The sequence below is a fragment of the Schistocerca gregaria genome, chromosome 11, assembly GCF_023897955.1.
Source record: "Schistocerca gregaria isolate iqSchGreg1 chromosome 11, iqSchGreg1.2, whole genome shotgun sequence".
NCBI classification, from domain to species: Eukaryota; Metazoa; Arthropoda; class Insecta; order Orthoptera; family Acrididae; genus Schistocerca; species Schistocerca gregaria.
In genome coordinates this window covers 60,979,104-61,000,037 of record NC_064930.1, presented here as the reverse complement: position 1 = coordinate 61,000,037, position 20,934 = coordinate 60,979,104, and the positions used below count along the sequence as shown (strand labels likewise).

Here is a 20,934-nt window from a genome sequence, read left to right as displayed (position 1 = left end):
AACTTACTGAAACAATAAATGCGATAATTCTCACTCGAATAAGAATGGGTCTCCCGTGGCAGTGATTTATTGTGTTAATAACTATTGCACTATATGCTTTATTCATGGAGTTACAATAGTACTCTTTATGGTGCAGCTTAAATTCTGACAAAAGAGCATTACATGTTCCCACTACATAATGCACCTAGGAATTTAATTGAACATGATTGTTTTGAAACTTCCTGGCAGATTAAAACTGTCTTGCTGGTTCATTTGTTATAATCAGGGGGGGACATAATGTTGCACTCTCTATTAAGAACAATGTCTCATTTGTAATACCCAGAGTACCATCATAAATTATGGTGACTTCAGTGTAACTATTGTCTTTGAATAAGTATCATTTCTTAGGAGTGACATTCTGTGCAAAATGTACTATTCTCCATAAGTTTTGCACACCATTGTACAAAATGTATAACACCGAAAAGTAAATAAGTTACTTGAAACACTTAGGTACATGAGACCAAACATCAATACCTAAAACTAAACACTAAGTACCTTCATCAATCACTCTGTATGATAGTCAAAACATCAAGTGATAGCAGTTTACAAGTGTGGTGTGAGTGAAGAAGTAATTAATGACATTCCATCACACTGTCTTCCTGTGTATTTAAAGTATGACAAGACCAAAGTTTCGCAAACTAATGTAATTCACAATCAAAACTCAAATGTTAACTAATTTGTAACTTAGCTACCTAGGGAGACCTCTACTGATGAATGAATCCATACAGTCATCATGATCATATAACAGATGAGAATGCTACAGGAAGTGGAATATGCCAAGTTACTCATTAGCAATGAGTAGTGAGTATCATAACTGTACTAATAATTAGATACTGTAGAACTGCCATCAACTGGTTGGGAGACAGAGAAAGTAACTGAATACTGCTAGCTTGGAAAATGCATCTGCTTGCTCAATTATGTTACATGACTCACCCTGCAAAGTAACATCTGCATGACTACAGTGACATTTATTACAGAACAAAAGTTATATACATTTGTAACAGAGGCCTGATGAAATAACCATGAATACTTGTCTTCAGTCATGTCTAGGCAAGCAGATAATTTGTAGAAGGTAAGAATAATTAACTATGGTGTTCATGGGCATGTACAGAAAATTTTCCAAGAGAGGATAAGATTACCATCTTTTCTATGACTGATTAGGCGATTTTGAAGACAATATCTAAACTTTGCAGTGATGTTTATCCTTTCAATATTTTCTGTAGCCGGGGTCCTTTGTTTCTTAAAACATTAGTATATTTTATTAGAATTCACTAGATATAACTTTTTGTACACCATTAATATGAGCATTGATGCTATCTTTTTGAATTATAATTTTAAATTACCTCATTATTTGATTAAAACCAAATCCTAGAACGAGTTCAAACATAAAACTAGACAATAAAAGTAAAAGGATATCATTCATTTACATAATTTTTATTTTTACATCCATAGTGTTAGCTTGATGCCAAAATTAAAAATCCGAAACAAAAATAGCAGAATGACTAAGAAAAAGAAAGATGAATTCAACAAAAAAATCGGGAAAAATCATTAATTAAAACATCTAAAACTGGTTTAACAGGAAGCAAACTTTGAAAAATATCTGTTCAACTTTTTGCGATCTGCAACACTTTCATCACAAAACTATACATCTACTTACGTTAAAGTTATTGCATTATTGCCATGCCTTCTATTTTTTTTTAATATTAACTGACATAGTTGAAGTTTAACCAAACATATTTTGGGTGCTACATTTTTGGGTGGTTTGTGTGAAATGCATCCCATGCAATTTACAGCTATGTGGTCATTCAGAACCCAAATTCACTCTGTAAGTCACTGATATAACTGTATTTGAACAGTCAAGGAATTAACCAATGTCTGTCTCATCTCCCCAGTTTGACACTTTATTGTGAGTAGATCCCAAATGCATTTTTCACTGCATTACATTCTGTAGAGTTTGAGAAGATGGCACTGTACGAGGGGAAGAGTTTGCTGACCTAGATAGTAGACGCTTTTTCCTGTTCTATAAGGCAAAACAGCGTTTTCTATTGCTGATTGTTGCTACTGGGTCCACAAGTGAAGCATAAATGAGCCCACCATTAGCATAATATGCTATTTTACTCAGGATCTCCTGTAATCATTTTGCTGCAGTAAACTGAATGTAGTCTCAGCAAGCAATCTTAGGTTGTCTTTGTCCATCAACGAACAGTGAACAGCTAATGTGAATAAACTGTGCAGTACAAGGAGGCGGTGTCCCTGAGTGTTTTTGGAGTGGATGTGAGCCAGGTGCATCACAGCCATGCTTATGCTGTGCTGGTGGTGTGGTATACAGGGCATTGGTGACAGGCTCCTCATTTGTGACAGTGGTTCCTTACCACAGTTGGATAAGGTTCTTTTATGAAAACTTTTCAATATCTTTAAAATTTTACATAATTAATTAAACATCTTACGTACACACAAAAGAATGTTTTTGTTTTTGTAATCACTAGAAGTACAAAAACGATTTCATTTTATTTTTGGTATACAGTATTCCATATTTTAATGCAAATTTTAATTCATTGTGAATACTTGCTTTTTCATGTAGTTAGTTATTAAAAATGAAAATGATACCTTGATTAAAATTATGACTCATATCAGTATTTGTTACTTAATATTTCAATTTGATGATAATGAAAGTTGGAAATACTCTGACTACCCTGAGGATGAAAACAATGTTACTGCAGTAACAAAATAAGAAGACTATCAGTACGTGCCTAGGTACAATTGGTTCATTGTATAAGGAAACGTTTTCTTGTTGAATAAAAACCATTGCAGCTGTTCTAAATCGTTTATTAAAGACATGACCAGTCTTGTAATTTAAATTACATCACCATATGCAAATACTTACTATCAAACCTAGCATTTGCTATCTCTTTATGAGAGATTTCTTGAAATCTAGTATTTATAAAATACCTTTTTGCTGAGCCTGACAGTCTTGAATATAACAGTTTATTGGACACGTATCCACAGCCAAACTTTTGCATGTTGAATAAAAACTGCTTCAACTGTTGTAATTCCTTTCTTAAAGGCATAACAAGTTTTGTAATTAGGAAACTGAAATCATGCTTTACATTCTCCTCACTATAATATTACATTTACTCATCTGAAAGTTTCGTCCTTCTTTGAAGAAATGAAGTTATGGAATTTCAATGTCCTTCTTATTCTTGTAATATAGCTTTAGTACACTTTTAAAACATGTAAGTAGTGAATATATTTTTGATCACCCTCTACTCTTGGGTTACAAATGCCACACATATAATTTTACATTTCTTTATTTGTGCCTCGACTAGTAGATTGCTTTACATCTTCTGTTGGCAACATTCACGTTTTGGCATTTTCCTTCAGAAAATTGAGCTATGGTCTCTTATAGAAGGTGATTATTAATGAAATTGACATACTGCAGTGACAGATACCTAATGGAGGAAAAAAGGTCCTATGAACACATGTCCGGAAATGGACGAGATGCATGCAGTGACAACGAATCATCGAGATGCAGTGCCATGCAGGATACATATCATTATACTTTGACTTACATCATGTTGGCAGTCACCATGCCTGGAGGTTGTGTTAAGGTTCTTCTCAATATCCTATAGAATCTGGACCTCCAGATCTGGTGAACACACAGTTTGCTCTCTGCCAGCACATTCACCTGTCTGGGATGACTCATGATCACACAAACACCCAAAAAGGGCCTGAAATGTTGGTTGATGTGGCTTGTGTTTGTGAAGATACCTGTTTTGGTATAGCCATGCTGTCTCTCGACCATTTCACCTGCTTGACCATACACAAACACCATCTTGGCTTGTTCCCAACATGATGAATATCAGACCGTTTTGCTGCCCACAGTATGCTGCATCAGTCTCACAGTCTGCAACACACAAGGAACACACGGCATGTGGTCAGAGGAACTGTCATTTGTCAGTGCCTTCTAATGTGACAATGGTGCATTTCCAGTCACATGTTCATAGGACCTTTTTCCCCTCAATTTCCAGTCAGGAATCCATCCCTGCATTTTGTCTGTTTTATTAATGTTCACAATGTATATGGTCTCTTACATATTCCAGCTAAGTGTTAAAACAGCCCCATAATCATCTTGTCGACATCAAAAAACAGAAAAGTTATCATTTTTGTATCCTATTTAATTGAAAAGCAAGAGATTTCATGTTTATTAAATAGAAAGGGGTACATAAATGATTGTGTCCCTGGGCCATTAGAAAAATAACCGGCTAATTTGTAAATTCCTATAACCACACCCACCTTATCATTTAGTGACCAAGGCTCCCACACGACTAGGCGGTTGGGAAAAAAGTCACTAACTCTGTATACAGGAACATAAATATGTCTTTACTCAGTCAGAAGTCTTCCAGCAATACCTAGATTCCAAACCCTTGTGACAGAATGATTTTCTACAGAGATCACTTCATACCATTTTTGACAATGCATGAAATTAGGCTGGATTAATAAAACACCTTTAAGAACTGATTTGTGTGGATATGACTTTTCTACTCCAAATATTGTGCAGCCTCCTCTTCCTCCTCATGATTACACTGCTATTAATAAGGAAATCATATCCAGTTTTTCAGAGACAATGTGTGTCAAAATTACTCTCGGAACACTGATATTTGATAGGGACAGATAATAGGATTCAGCCCTAACATGTAAAAAAGAGATTGAAAATTGATTTCCGAATTTGTTGTCTTCCAAATTTTGTGTCTCGTATAAGCACTGTGTCTTGTATCACTAAAGATTACCCAGTATAAATGTTGAAAATTGCAGCAAGAATTAAATTCTTGTAGCTCATCAACATGTAGGACCTAAGGCAAAATTTATTACCTTTCAGTGTGCTCAGAATTATTAATATACAAACCTAATTTCCCTTTTCTTTGTTAATCCATTATAGACTATGGGACAATGGCTGGCATATACAGGGTGTTACAAAAAGGTATGGCCAAACTTTCAGGAAAAATTCCTCACATACTAAGAAAGAAAATATATTATGTGGACATGTGTCCAGAAACGCTTACTTTCCATGTTAGTGTCCATTTTATTACTTCTCTTCAAATCACATTAATCATGGAATGGAAACACACAGCAACAGAACGTACCACCATGACTTCAAACACTTTGTTACAGGAAATGTTCAAAATGTCCTCCGTTAGTGAGGATACATGCATCCACCCTCCGTCGCACGGAATCCCTGATGTGCTGATGCAGCTCTGGAGAATGGCGTATTGTATCACAGCCGTCCACAATACGAGCACGAAGAGTCTCTACATTTGGTACCGGGGTAGCGTAGACGAGAGATTTCAAATGCCCCCATAAATGAAAGTCGAGAGGGTTGAGGTCAGGAGAGCGTGGAGGCCATGGAATTGGTCAGCCTCTACCAATCCATCGGTCACCGACATGTTCTAGCAGCAGAGATAGAGTATCCCGTATGAAATCATGATAACTTGCTCCATAGGTGGAAGAACATACTGACGAAACTAAAATGAGCTCTAACATGGAAATTAAGCATTTCAGGACACATGTCCACATAACATCTTTTCTTTCTTTGTGTGTGAGGAATGTTTCCTGAAAGTTTGGCCATACCTTTTTGTAACACCCTGTATTTCTTGATGAAAAAATTTACCAACAGCTGTATGTATTGTAGAACTTCATTTTGTGAACTTCTTATGTGCTACCAGTTTCATCATTATATTGATGCCATCTTCAGGCCCCTGTACAATGAGTAGAACAAATGTACTATTATAAGAATATAGAACATACGTTGACAATTGACAGGTAACATGTTAACTATGTAAGTGGCTCAAATGGACATATTGTATGTCATTAAAACTATCTGTAACATTAGGGAAAATATACTTCTGCCTATTTCATGCTGTTGTTAATAGTTATCATTGTTTTACTTGAATATAGCATAATAGATGAACATATGTAAATGCTATTATTCATAAATCCGTACCACACAGTTGTAATAGGCCATGAAACACTACAGTCAAATGTACTGCATACAATCATATGTCCAGCGGAAGAATATTTTTTTATATTTTTTTAAATTAATTAACTTATAAATATGTAATAAAATAAATTAAAATACAATAAAATGAGACATAACCATGTCAGAATACATAAGTTACCTATGTGTAGCCTAGGTCGTGTTACGTATGGTACGATAAATAGCTGCTGCAATATTAATGATAAGACGCATAAAAAAGTTTGTTGTAAAACCCAGTTGCAATCACGAAGTGAACTAGTGCAACCGTACTATAAAAATCATCAAACACCTGGTCCCATAGGCACTACATTAGAACCCCTATGTAAGACCACCTCACGCTGTGCTGAGTGCGTCAATGCAACAACAGAAGTTGCCTCATATACCCATAGTCACAAAGAAGATTCTCGATCTCTGTACATCAAAAAATGTCTACCTCCCTAAATATAAGTCTTATATAATTACATATGATAATACCAAGTGGAATCGAATTAACAAAAAGGATAGCGATAAGAAGTGCAAGAGTACCGAAGGAAATTGACGGAGATCTGAAATGTGAAATGATTTGGGTGAAGGTCACGGTAAAAGCAGGCTCAGGCATGGTAATTGGATGTCTCTATAGGCCCACTGGCTCAGCAGCTGTTGTGGCTGAGCACCTGAAGGATAATTTGGAAAATATTTCGAGTAGATTTCCCCACCATGTTATAGTTCTTTCTGGGTGGAGATTTTAATTTGCCGGATATAGACTGGGAGACTCAAACGTTCATAATGGATGGCAGGGACAAAGAATCCAGTGAAATTTTTTTAAAGTGCTTTATCTGAAAACTACCTTGAGCAGTTAAACAGAGAACCGACTCGTGGCGATAACATATTAGACCTTCTGGTGACAAACAGGCCCGAACTATTTGAAACAGTTAACGCAGAAAAGGGAATCAGCGATCGTAAAGCAGTTACTGCACTGATGATTTCAACCATAAATAGAAATATTAAAAAAGGTAGGAAGATTTTTCTGTTTAGCAAAAGTGACAAAAAGCAGATTTCAGAGTACCTGACGGCTCAACATAAAAGTTTTGTCTCAAGTACAGATAGTGTTGAGGATCAGTGGACAAAGTTCATCGTACAATATGCGTTAGATGAGTATGTGCCAAGCAAGATCGTAAGAGATGGAAAAGAGCCACCGTGGTACAACAACCGAGTTAGAAAACTGCTGTGGAAGCAAAGGGAACTTCACAGCAAACATAAACATAGTCAAAGCCTTGCAGACAAACAACAATTACGCGAAGCGAAATGTAGTGTGAGGAGGGGTATGCGAGAGGCGTTCAATGAATTCGAAAGTAAAGTTCTATGTACTGACTTGGCAGAAAATCGTAAGAAATTTTGGTCTTATGTCAAAGTGGTAGGTGGATCAAAACAAAATGTCCAGACACTCTGCGACCAAAATGGTACTGAAACAGAGGATGACAGACTAAAGGCAGAAATACTAAATGTCTTTTTCCAAAGTTGTTTCACAGAGGAAGAGTGCACTGTAGTTCCTTCTCTAGATTGTCGCACAGATGACAAAATGGTAGATATCGAAATAGACGACAGAGAGATAGAGAAACAATTAAATTCGCTCAAAAGTGGAAAGGCCACTGGACCTGATGGGATACCAGTTCGATTTTACACAGAGTACGCGAAGGAACTTGCCCCCCTTCTTGCAGCGGTGTACCGTAGGTCTCTAGGAGAGTGTAGCGATCCAAAGGATTTGAAAAGGGCACAGGTCAACCCCGTTTTCAAGAAGGGACGTTGAACAGATGTGCAGAACTATAGATCTATATGTCTAACGTCAATCAGTTGTAGAATTTTGGAACATGTATTGTGTTCGAGTATAATGACTTTTCTGGAGACTACAAATCTACTCTGTAGGAATCAGCATGGGTTTCGAAAAAGACTGTCATGTGAAACCCAGCTCGCGCTATTCGTCCATGAGACTCAGAGGGCCATAGACACGGGTTCACAGGTAGATGTCGTGTTTCTTGACTTCCGCAAGGCGTTCGATACAGTTCCCCACAGTCGTTTAATAAACAAAGTAAGAACATATGGACTGTCAGACCAATTGTGTGATTGGATTGAGGAGTTCCTAGATAACAGAACGCAGCATGTCATTCTCAATGGAGAGAAGTCTTACAAAGTAAGAGTGATTTCAGGTGTGCCGCAGGGGAGTGTCGTAGGACCGTTGCTATTCACAATATACGTAAATGGCCTTGTGGATGACATCAGAAGTTCACTGAGGCTTTTTGCAGATGATGCTGTGGTGTATTGAGAGGTTGCAACAATGAAAAATTGTACTGAAATGCAGGAGGATCTGCAGCGAATTGACACATGGTGCAGGGAATGGCAATTGAATCTCAATGTAGACAAGTGTAATGTGCTACGAATACATAGAAAGATAGATCCCTTATCATTTAGCTACAAAATAGCAGGTCAGCAACTGGGAGCAGTTAATTCTATAAATTATCTGGGAGTATGCATTAGGAGTGATTTAAAATGGAATGATCATATAAAGTTGATTGTCAGTAAGGCAGATGCCAGACTGAGATTCATTGGAAGAATTCTAAGGAAATGCAACCCGAAAACAAAGGAAGTAGGTTATAGTACGCTTATTCGCCCACTGCTTGAATACTGCTCAGCAGTGTGAGATCCGTACCAGATAGGGTTGATAGAAGAGATAGAGAAGATCCAGCAGAGACCAGCGCACTTCGTTACAGGATCATTTAGTAATCGCAAAAGCATTACGGAGATGATAGATAAACTCCAGTGGAGGACTCTGCAGGAGAGACGATCAGTAGCTCGGTACGGGCTTTTGTTAAAGTATCGAGAACATACCTTCGCCGAAGAGTCAAGCAGTATATTGCTCTCTCCTACGTATATCTCGCGAAGAGACCATGAGGATAAAATCAGAGAGATTAGAGCCCACACGGAAGCATACCGACAATCCTTCTTTCCACGAACAATACGAGACTGGAATAGAAGAGAGAAACGATAGAGATACTCAGGGTACCGTCTGTCACAGACCGTCAGGTGGCTTGCAGAGTATGGATGTAGATGTAGAAAAGAATAACAATAAAAATATAGGAGGCCATCTATAAGTCGAAACATAAACCTCAAAATCAAAGGTATACCTTTCCAATTACCAGGGGTACCACCTTTACCAATGTCAAACTGTTCTCAAGGTTAGATTAAGGCCGGGTGTAGTAATGTATAAGATGACTATCAGGTTCTTAAGTACATCATCCAGTGTCATCATATTCTGTCTGATGACCTTCGTGAGTTGGGAACTGTCTGCATGTGTCTAAATGCTATGATACCTAAAACCTAGTCAGAACATTTGACTACTTAAAGTCAAACAATAACGAATTTATACCCATCAGCTAAGTGTCAAGGAAATGCAATGTTACATCAAGTATAGAAATTGGTTAAGTGGCAATTCAAGAGTGCAACGACAGGTGGACAGTGCAGTAATCCAGTCATTTTCTAACCCCTTTGGATTATTCCCGTTGACAGAGCATCTCACATTTCCAACATACCTCATGGTGGTCATGTCCAACAGTGCCCTGCTTTACATATTAACAGCACTTGTCAAGTTACCTGCCATGGGTGACCTATAACCGAGTGGTAATCAGCAGCCGATATGGCAACACTGTAGCAGCAAATGACAGATGTCATCTGTCAAGTAATTTTAATTGGAATGTAGATTATTTTGTTTTATTAAGAAGATATATTTTATTTATTTGTGCATATTGGCGTAACTACACATATCTTATTTCCTTCTACATCGTTGCAACCTAGCTGGATTTTAAAACTTAAATTGCTGCAAGCACATAATATATCAACAGTCATTAATAAACCTTACTTCCTGTTTGCACTTTTGTTTCATTTTTAGTAGGTACATTCATTTTATAAAAGAAGTATTTAACTTATGGTAGTGCTATTATAAGTTGGTAAGGTTCCAACTTCTATGAAAATAGAACTGCATGGCATTTCTTCCTCAATCAGAGAAGACACAGCTAAAGCAGTTATTAAAAAGAAAGAGAAAAAAAGAAAAACATTATACATGTATCAGTAAGTGACTGCCAATCATATCGTCAACATATGTTCTGCCACACCAGTCAAACTCCAGCACATATTTAATGTTTGCATAATGTCATACAAGTAGCAGTGTTCATTCACACTATATTTTCCATGTAGAGGTAACTACAAAATGATTCTTGCACCATAACACATTACAAGAGAGATATTGGCTTGAGGAAGTGTTCCTCAGGAAATAGGTTTTTAAATGCAGAACTACCATATCATCTTCTGTTCATACTATCCCTAAGAATAAAACAAGAGTAACTTTCTGTACTGACAATCAACTTTGATGTAAGAAAAAAGTAGCTCGAAGTCAGATTTGTATAAAATAATTTATCAAAGGCCAAAGAGTGTTGTATAATGCAGTCAAGTAGCATAAAATAATTATTTGTTTGCCTTTATTCTCATGATTAATGTTGACCAACAACACAATGAAACGTTATGTGTCAAGTAAGTTTACTTTTCAGTGAATTAATGTTTTAAGCATGTTTCAGTAATATTGTGCAATGTTATTGATCTTCTGTGGATAAGATGAAGATTGTGCAATACATTCTCAGTGATCTATTATAATTAAAATCTATTAACGCTAGACTTTTGTTGCACAGTCTGGTTGGACTGTATAGTCTGTGACTAATATTGTTTATAGTTGTCAGCTTTGTCCTGAATACCAAAACATTTATTTTGCATGAGCTTTTGTGTTGTATCAAACAAATTCTGCAAATAGCTTTGAAATCAGTGGAACATGCATTCAATTTTAGAACTGCAAGTTGTACTGTGTGTAAAATCATGTGAATCTGATAACCATAAGAAGATAAGTGGGAAGTACAATCAGTTGTTGGAATAAAGAGAGATATATTGGTAAAACAGATAAGCTTCAATTAGTTGTGAAATTAAGCTCACTGCAGATGAATTATAGGAAGGAACTGAAAATAAGTACCAGTTAATTGAATAGTGGGGGCAGTGTTGACGAGCTACTGGAGCCTATAGTTTTGTCTTGTGGTACCAAGGACTTTTTTGCAAGGGCAATGAATCCTTTCTATTTCAAATATAATTTTAAGATTAAAATGTATATACCTCCTTCTTTACTATTACATACTACTTCATTGTTTCTACGAACATCAAAAAAAATTTTGTATCACACCAGTTCCCAGAACTCCTGAGGCTAGACGTTGACTGTGGAGATTGTATCACACACACACACTCCCTTTGACTGTTCAAAGATGTTACTAAACTCACCCAAAGATGTAAACAATCATGCATGAGCAGCACCCATTAGATGGAGGGGATCTGACAGCTGAACAATTCCAGTCATTCCATCATGAAGGAAGTACACAGCTTGTGTTGCTGTAGTTCAACCATGCCTAGACGATCAATACCGCATTTTCATCACTTCCACATTGTTACTTTGTGCCTGGAAGGGCTCTCAAAAAGGGAAGTGTACAGGTGTCTCGGAGTGAACCAAAGCAATATTTGATGTGATGTTTAAAGCTTTCCCAGCATACTGATTGTTCCATAAAAACACGGGAGAACTGCCGGATATCAGTTATGTCCTGCCACGATATTTCGGCGCAGAGTCTTCTGGCCATCTTCAGATGAGTGCCACTGTAGAAGTACTGGCGAGTACGCGCTGAGCTCCGTTATTTAAAGATATACTGAGGTGACATCGTGCATGCGCTGCTCAGCGTGCGCGTTCATAACGGATCCGTGCGTCGCGCATCGCACCCTCCACTGTGACAGCCAGCCGTATCGATGTCCGGTCGATTTCCATCTTTATGCAGATAACTACGTCGACTACGAAGTTTCTCTATAACAGGATTCCAAGCAGAGTTGAGCTGATAACCGCTATCTCGATGGATGAGAGTCTCGTTAACAGACAATCTTATTTCCACAGATTCACTGATAATCGAGCTCCAAAAGTTTGATGTATGGGCCGGATCCTGATAGTGATGAAATTTTGGAAAAAGGGCCTCCAAGATCCTCTTTAACAGATCCTACTAGTGATGAAATTTTGGATGGAGGGCCTCCCAGATCGTCTTTAACAGATCCTGATAGAGATGAAATTTTGGATGGGAGACCTCCCAGATCGTCTTAAACGGATCCTACCCTCCAAAATTTCATCACTGGTAGGATCCGTTAAAGACGACCTGGGAGGCCCTCCTTCCAAAATTTCATCACTGGTACGATCCGTTAAAGACGATCTGGGAGGCTCTCCTTCCAAAATTTCATCACTATCAGCATCCGTTAAGGACGATAGGTAGGCCCTCCTTCCAAAATTTCATCACTGGTAGGATCCGTTAAAGAGGATCTGGGAAGCCCTTCTTCCAAAATTTCATCACCATCAGGATCCGTAGAAGACGATTTGGGACGCCGTCCTTCCAAAAGTTCGTAACTGTTAGGATCCGTTAAAGACGATCTGGGAGGCCCTCGTTCCAAAATTTCCTCACTGGTATGATTCGTTAAAGACGATCTGGGAGACCCCCCTTCCAAAATTTCATCACTGGTATGATCCGTTAAAAAGGATCTGGGAGGCCCTCTTTCCAAAATTTCATCACTATCAGGATCCGTAGAAGACGATTTGGGACGCCCTCCTTCCAAAAGTTCGTAACTGTTGAGATCCGTTAAAGACGATCTGGGAGGCCCTCCTTCTAAAATTTCCTCACTGGTAGGATTCGTTAAAGACGATCTGGGAGACACCCCTTCCAAAATTTCATCACTGGTATGATCCATTAAAGACGATCTGGGAGGCCCTCCTTCCAAAATTTCATCACTGGTAGAATCCGTTAAAGACGAACTGGGAGACCCTCCTTCCAAAATTTCATCAAAGGCCGGATCCATTAAAGACGATCTGGGAGACCCTCCTTCCAAAATTTCATCAAAGGCCGGATCCATTAAAGACGATCTGGGAGGCCCTCCTTCCAAAATTTCACCACTGGTAGGATCCGTTAAAAACGATTTGGAAGACCCTCTGCCCAAAATTTCATCAGTATCAGGATCCGTTAAAGGCGATCTGGTAGGCCCTCCATCCAAAATTTCATCACTAGTAGGATCTGTTAAAGAGGATCTTAGAGGCCCTTTTTCCAAAATTTCATCACTATCAGGATCCGTTAAAGACGATCTGGGTGTCCCAATTTCCAAAATTTCAACACTATCAGAATCCATTTAAGACGATCTGGGAGGCCCTACTTCCAAAATTTCATCGCTGGTAGGATCCGTTAAATACAATCTGCGAGGCCTCCTTCCAAAATTTCATCACTGCTAGGATCCGTTTATGACGATCTGGGAAGCCCACCTTCCAAATTTTCATCACTGGGAGGATCCGTTAAAGACGATCTGGGAGACCCTCCTTCCAAAATTTCATCACTGGTAGCATCCATTAAAGTGGATCTGTGAGGCCCTCCTTCCAAAATTTCATATCAGGATCTGTTAATAACGATCTGGGGGGAACTCCTTCCAAAATTTCACCACTGGTAGGATCTGTTAAAGAGGATCTGGGAGGCCCTCCTTCCAAAATTCCATCACTAGTAGGATCCAGTAAAGACGATCTTGGAGGCCCACGTTCCAAAATTTCCTCACTGGTAGGATTCGTTAAAGGCGATCTGGTAGGCCCTCCATCCAAAATTTCATCACAAGTAGGATCTGTTAAAGAGGATCTAGGAGGCCCTTACTCCAAAATTTCATCACTATCAGGATCCGTTAAAGACGATCTGGGAGGCCCAATTTCCAAAATTTCATCACTGGTAGGATCCGTTCAAGAGGATCTGGGAGGCCCTCCTTCCAAAATTTCAACACTATCAGAATCCGTTTCAGACGATGTGGCAGGCCCTACTTCCAAAATTTCATCACTGGTAGGATCCGTTAAAGAGGATCTGGGAGGCCCTCCTTCCAAAATTTCATCACTGGTAGGATCCGTTAAAGAGGCTCTGGGAGGCCCTCCTTCCAAAATTTCATCACTGGTAGGATCCGTTAAAGAGGATCTGGGAGGCCCTCCTTCCAAAATTTCATCACTGGTAGGATCCATTAAAGAGGATCTGGGAGGCCCTCCTTCCAAAATTTCTTCACATGTAGGTTCCGTTAAAAACGATCTGGGAGGCCGTCCTTCCAAAATTTCATCACAATCAGGATCCATTAAAGAAATCTAGGAGGCCCTCCTTCCAAAATTTCATCACTGGTAGGATCCGTTAAAGTCGATCTAAGAGGCTCTCCTTCCAAATTTCATCACTCTTAGGATCCGTTAAAAACGATCTAGGAGACTCTCTTTCCAAAATTTCATCACTATCAGGATCCGTTAAAGACGACCTGGTAGGCCCTCCATCCAAAATTTCATCACTGGTAGGATCCGTTAAAGACGATCTGGGAGGCCCTCCTTCCAAAATTTCATCACTGGTATGATCCGTAAAAGAGGATCTGTGAGGCCCTGCTTCCAAAATTTCATCACTGGTAGGATCCGTCCAAGAGAATCTCCGAGGCCATCCTTACAAAATTTCATCACTGGTAGGATCCGTTTAAGACGATCTGGGAAGCCTTCATTCTAAAATTTCATCACTGTTAGGATCCGTTAAAGATGATTTGGGAGGCCTTCTTTCCAAAATTTAATCACTGGCAGGATCCGTTAAAGACGATCTGGGAGGCCCTCCTTCCACAGTTTCATCACTGGTACGATCCATTAAAGACGATCTGGGAGACCCTCCTTCCCAAATTTCTTTACTGGTTGGATCCGTTAAAGACAATCTGGTAGGCCCTCCATCCAAAACTTCATCACTGGTAGGATCATTTAAAGACGATCTGGGAGGCCCTCCTTTCAAAATTTCATCACTGGTAGGATCCATTTAAGACGATCTGGGAGGCCCTCCTTCCAAAATTTTATCACTGGTAGGATCAGTTTAAGACCATCTGTATCTGTGACGCCCTCCTTCCAAAATTTCAGCACTGGTAGGATCCGTTAAAGACGATCTGGGAGGCCCTCATTCCAAAATTTCATCACTGGTTGGATGCGTTAAAGAGGATCTGGGAGGCCTTCCTTCCAAAATTTCATCACTATCAGGATCCTTTAAAGACGTTCTGGGAGGCCCTCCTTCCAATATTTCATCACTGGTAGGATCCGTTAAAGACGATCTGGTAGCAATCCTTCCAAAATTTCATCACTGATATGATCCGTTAAGACGATCTGGGAGGCCCTCCTTCCAAAATTCCATCACTGGTAGGATCTGTTAAAGACGACCTGGGAGGCCCTCTATCCAAAATTTCATCACTATCAGGATCCGTTAAAGACGATCTGGGAGGCCCTCCTTCCAAAATTACATAACTGGTAGGATCCATTAAAGACGATCTGGGAGGCCCTTCTTCCAAAATTTCATCACTGGTAGGATCTGTTAAAGAGGATCTGTGAGGCCCTCCTTCCAAAATTTCATCACTGGTAGGATCCGTTAAAGATGATCTGGGAGGTCCTCCTTCCAAAATTTCATCACTGGTAGGATCTGTTAAAGACGACCTGGGAAGCCCTCTTTCCAAAATTTCATCACTATCAGGATCCGTTAAAGACGATCTGGGAGGCCCTCCTTCCAAAATTTCATCACTATCAGGATCCGTTAAAGACGATCTGGGAGGCCCTCCTTCCAAAATTCCATCACTTGTAGGATCCGTTAAACACGATCTGGGATTCCCTCCTTCCAAAATTTCATCTCTATCAGGATCCGTTATAGACGATCTGGGAGACCCTCCTTCCAAAATTTTATCACTGGTAGTATCCATTAAAGAGGGACTGGGTTTCCCACCTTCCAAAATTTCATCACTGGTAGGATCTGTTGAAGGTATCTGGGAGGCCCTCCTTCCAAATTTTCACCACGGGTAGGATCCGTTAAAGACTATCTGGGACTTCCTCCTTCCAAAATTTCATCACTGGTAGGATCCGTTAATGACGATGTGGGAGGCCCTCTTTCTAAAATTTCATCACTATCAGGATCCGTTAAAGACGATCTGGGAGGCCCTCCTTCCAAAATTCCATCACTGGTAGGATCCATTAAATACGATCTGGGAGGCCCTCCTTCCAAAATTTCATCACTGGTAGGATCTGTTAAAGAGGATCTGGGAGGCCCTCCTTGCAAAATTTCATCACTGGTAGGTTCCGTTAAAGACGATCTGGGAGGTCCACATTCCAAAATTTCATCACTGGTAGGATCTGTTAAAGACGACCTGGGAGGCCACCTTTCCAAAATTTCATCACTATCAGGATGCGTTAAAGACGATTTGGGAGGCCCTCCTTCCAAAATTTCATCACTATCAGGATCCGTTAAAGACGATCTGGGAGGCCCTCCTTCCAAAATTCCATCACTGGTAGCATCTGTTAAAGACGACCTGGGAGGCCCTCTTTCCAAAATTTCATCATTATCAGGATTCATTAAAGACGATCTGGGAGTCTCTCCTTCCAAAATTTCATCACTGGTAGGATGTGTTAAAGATGATCTGGGAGGCCCTCCTTCCAAAATTTTTTCACTGGTAGTACCCGTTAAATACGATCTGGGATTCCCTCGTTCCAAAATTTCATCACTATCAGGATCCGTTGAAGATATCTGGGAGGCCCTCCTTCCAAACTTTCACCACTGGTAGGATCCGTTAAAGACGATCTGGGAGGCCCTCCTTCCAAAATTTCATCACTGGTAGGATCCGTTAAAGACGATCTGGGAGGTCATCCTTCCAAAATTCCATCACTAGTAGGATCTGTTAAAGACGACCTGGGAGGCCCTCTTTCCAAAATTTCATCACTATCAGGATCCGTTAAAGACGATCTGAGAGGCCCTTCTTCCAAAATTTCATCACTATCAGAATCCGTTAAAGACGATCTGGGAGGCCCTCCTTCCAAAATTCCATCTCTGGTAGGATCCATTAAAGACGATCTGGGAGGCCCTCCTTCCAAAATTTCATCACTGGTAGGATCTGTTAAAGACGACCTGGGAGGCCCTCTTTCCAAACTTTCATCACTATCAGGATCCGTTAAAGACGATCTGGGAGGCCCTACTTCCAAAATTTCATCACTGGTAGGATCCGTTAAAGACGATCTGGGACGTCCTCCTTCCAAAATTTCATCACTGGTAGGATCTGTTAAAGACGACCTGGGAGGCCCTCTTTCCAAAATTTCATCACTATCAGGATCCGTTAAAGACGATCTGGGAGGCCCTCCTTCCAAAGTTTCATCACTATCAGGATCCGTTAAAGACGATCTGGGAGGCCCTCCTTCCAAAATTTCATCACTATCAGGATCCGTTAAAGACGATCTGGGAGGCCCTTCTTCCAAAATTCCATCACTGGTAGGATGCATTATAGACGATCTGGGAGGCCCTCCTTCCAAAATTCCATCACTGGTAGGATCCATTAAAGACGATCTGGGAGGTCCTCCTTCCAAAATTTCATCACTGGTAGGATCTGTTAAAGACGACCTGGGGGGCCCTCTTTCCAAAATTTTATCACTATCAGGATCCGTTAAAGACAATCTGTGAGGCCCTCCTTCCAAAATTTCATCACTGGTAGGATCCGTTTAAGGCGATCTGGGCCTTCGTAAACCAGGTGTTTACAAAATTCCGTCTGAATGCCGCAAATCGTATATAGGGCAAACAATACGAACTGTGGAAGAACGCATTGTGGAACACCAACGGCATGCTCGCCTTCTCCAACCCACCAAGTCTGCAATCGCCGAACATTGTATTTCCACAGACCATTCCATGAATTACAACGGCACAAAAATTTTGGCCCATACATCAAACTTTTGGAGCTCGATTATCAGTGAATCTGTGGAAATAAGATTGTCTGACAACGAGACTCTCATCCATCGAGATAACGGTTATCAGCTAAACTCTGCTTGGAATCCTGTTATAGAGAAACTTCATAGTCGATGTAGTATTTGCATAAATATGGAAATCGACCTGACACCAATACGCCATTCTTTCACAGTGGAGGGCGCGAGGCGCGGCGCACGGAGCCGTTATGAACGCTCACGCTGAGCAGCGCATGCGCGATGTCACCTCAGTATATCTTTAAATAGCGGAGCGCAGCGCGTACTCGCCAGTACTTCTACAGTGGCACTCACCTGAAGATGGCCAGAAGACTCTGCGCCGAAATATCGTGGCAGGACATAACTGATATCCGGCAGTTCTCCTGTGTTTTTATGGAACAAAGCAATATTGTTCAGACATGGAGGAGATACAGAGAGACAGAAACTACCGATGACATGGCTAGCTCAGGCTGCCCAAGGGCTACTACTGCAGTGGATGACCGCTACCTATGGATCATGGCTCAGAGGTACCTTGACGCCATGTTAAATAATGCTTTTTGTGCAGCCACAGGACATAGTGTTATGACTCAAACTTTGCGCAATAGGCTGCGTGATGCGCAACTTCACTCCTGTCATTCATGGTGAGGTCCATCTATGCAGCCATGACACAACACAGTGTGTTAGAGATGGGCCCAACAGCATAGCAAATGGACCACTCAGGATTGGCACCACATTCTCTTCACTGATGAGTGTCACATGTACCTTTAACCAGACAATCATCGGAGGCGTGTTTGGAGGCAAATTGGTCAGGCCAAATGCCTTAGACACATTGTCCAGCGAGTGCATGAAGGTGGAGGCTCGCTGCTGATTTGATGTGACATTATGTGGAGCCAACGTACGCCACTGGTGGTCATGGAAGGCATCGTAATGTCTGTATGATACGTGAATGTCATCCTCCGACCAATAGTGCAACCATGTTGGCAGCATATTGGTGAGGCATTCGCCTTCATGGATGATAGTTTGCACGCCATCGTGCACATCTTGTGAATGGCTCCCTTCAGGACAACGACATCGCTCGACTAGAGTGGTCAGCATGTTCTCCAGACATGAACCATATTGAACATGCCTGGGATAGATTGAAAAGAGCTGTTTATGGTCGGCTTGACTCACCAACCACTCTGACAGATCCACGCTGAATCGTCATTGAGGAGTGGGACAGTCTGGACCAACAGTGCCTTGATGAACTTGTGGATAGTGTGCCACAACGGATATAGGAATGCATCAATGCAAGAGGACATGCTACTGGGTATCAGAGGTAATGGTGTGAACAGTAATGTGGACCACCACTTCTGAAGGTCTCGCTATGTGGCGGTACAACATGCAATGTGTGGTTTTCTTGAGCAGTATAAAGGGCAGAAATGATGCTTACTTTTATCTCAATTCCAATTTCCTGTACAGGTTCCAGAACTCTCAGAACTGAGGTGATGCAAAACTTTTTTCGATGCATGGACAACAGTTGTGCACCTTTTCATCGCAATTAGGCTTACTGATTCCAGTGATATTTCACTTTTGATTTTTAGGCTGTAATGATGTGGTTATTTGAGCTGTGTCATACAGATTATTTACAGAATTTTAGTGAGCCATGTGATTTATGTTTTCTTGTAATTTCAAAATCATTGTTTATTTATACTCTGCAATCTGTTTTCCAATTCACCTCTGAATTGTTCTACGCATTTCTCTTAGTAATCCATCTATGTATAATTATAGTTCCATTAGTCCTGGATCTAGTTACATGGTGATTTATCTGAAAGCATAGTTTCATCTAAGACTATTTTTTTTACAAAGTATCTTATTGAAAGATAAATATTAATGTATATTTTCCTTAAAATTATTTTCTTTTTTATATTTTTGAGTTATAATTGTAAATTGTTTAACTGAGTCTTCTCATTTAAAGTAAATTAACAGAGAATCTTTTTTTAAATTGGTGGTCACAAATGCCACAATGAAACTACTTGGAAATATTACTTTCCAAAGTGAGAAACACCAACAGCTTCAGTAAAACGCATTGCTAGTGAAAACATTTTCTAGATTTACTTAATTAACTCAGCAAATTTTACGTAATTAGATTTTTTAAAATCTTAAAACTAGCACAAATCATTCTTTTACGAAGTTTTACATCATAATATGGTACTGTAGTTAACCCAAGATCCCTCTCAAAATCATCGCAATTTGACAAAATACAGAAAGAGATTACATCCAAAATCATGGAATTATCTTCAAAATTCTTCATATCACTTTCTTTCAATCTTTATCTCTCACTCTTGGGGTTAGTATTCTTAAAATAACTATTCAGAATTCCCACTAAAACTCTCCTCTATCATACTATTCATTTTATTTTAATTAGCCACATCTGGTATTTGATCACTATTCCTAAATCTGTTAATCACTTTTCACCATAACATGCTCTTCTACAATGTGCACATTATTCCATAGCTAGTTTAGTTTTCTGATAAACCATGTCATGTATCATTTACTTCATTGTTCCACAACATTCCTGTCTGTTTTCCAACACAATAACACCCTCTTCTACCACAAGTCACATCGTTTGACCATTAATTTCCTTGTACTCATTCTTTCATTCACATATCACCTGTTGTGGTCTTCACACCACTACTTAAAAATCCATTACCTGTTTTACAACACCCTTCTCCACAACAGATTACTTTATTTCTTCATTACTTAATTTCTGCACTAATCACAGATGGCATTATCATTATCATATTTCTTAATACTTTTCTTTGCACTGGATTCCTTTACACTTTGAATAATTAACTGCAGCACAACATCCCCTAATACCTCTACTTTCCTCTTGATAGTGAAGAAGGCAAAAGATTATAGACTAAGTTCAAAATGACAAGAGGAGTAAGAATGACAATATGAAAGGAAAATGGAATGATACTGCTAATAATTCGAGTACCTGGTGATGGTCAGTCAC

General features: G+C 39.7%; 3 protein-coding genes across 3 annotated transcripts; all 3 read right to left on the bottom strand.

Moving 5' to 3' along the window:
- Positions 1-12,418: 12,418 nt before the first annotated feature.
- LOC126295023 (uncharacterized protein DKFZp434B061-like) lies at positions 12,419-13,336 on the bottom strand. The gene has a single exon (XM_049987274.1). It carries the CDS (start codon positions 13,334-13,336, stop codon positions 12,419-12,421), a length of 918 nt encoding a protein of 305 aa, XP_049843231.1.
- Positions 13,337-15,331: 1,995 nt separating this feature from the next.
- LOC126295022 (uncharacterized protein DKFZp434B061-like) lies at positions 15,332-15,925 on the bottom strand. The gene has a single exon (XM_049987273.1). The coding sequence runs from the start codon at positions 15,923-15,925 to the stop codon at positions 15,332-15,334; it is 594 nt and encodes a 197-aa protein (XP_049843230.1).
- A 934-nt stretch (positions 15,926-16,859) lies between these two features.
- LOC126295021 (uncharacterized protein DKFZp434B061-like) lies at positions 16,860-17,489 on the bottom strand. Its single transcript, XM_049987272.1, has one exon. The coding sequence runs from the start codon at positions 17,487-17,489 to the stop codon at positions 16,860-16,862; it is 630 nt and encodes a 209-aa protein (XP_049843229.1).
- Between the last annotated feature and the right edge of the window lie 3,445 nt (positions 17,490-20,934).

Bases quoted from the DNA above. Each gene is read 5' to 3' on its own strand.
- LOC126295023 (XM_049987274.1), bottom strand. From the start codon at position 13,336: ATGGATTCTGATAGTGTTGAAATTTTGGAAATTGGGACACCCAGATCG.
- LOC126295022 (XM_049987273.1), bottom strand. From the start codon at position 15,925: ATGGATACTACCAGTGATAAAATTTTGGAAGGAGGGTCTCCCAGATCG.
- LOC126295021 (XM_049987272.1), bottom strand. From the start codon at position 17,489: ATGCATCCTACCAGTGATGGAATTTTGGAAGAAGGGCCTCCCAGATCG.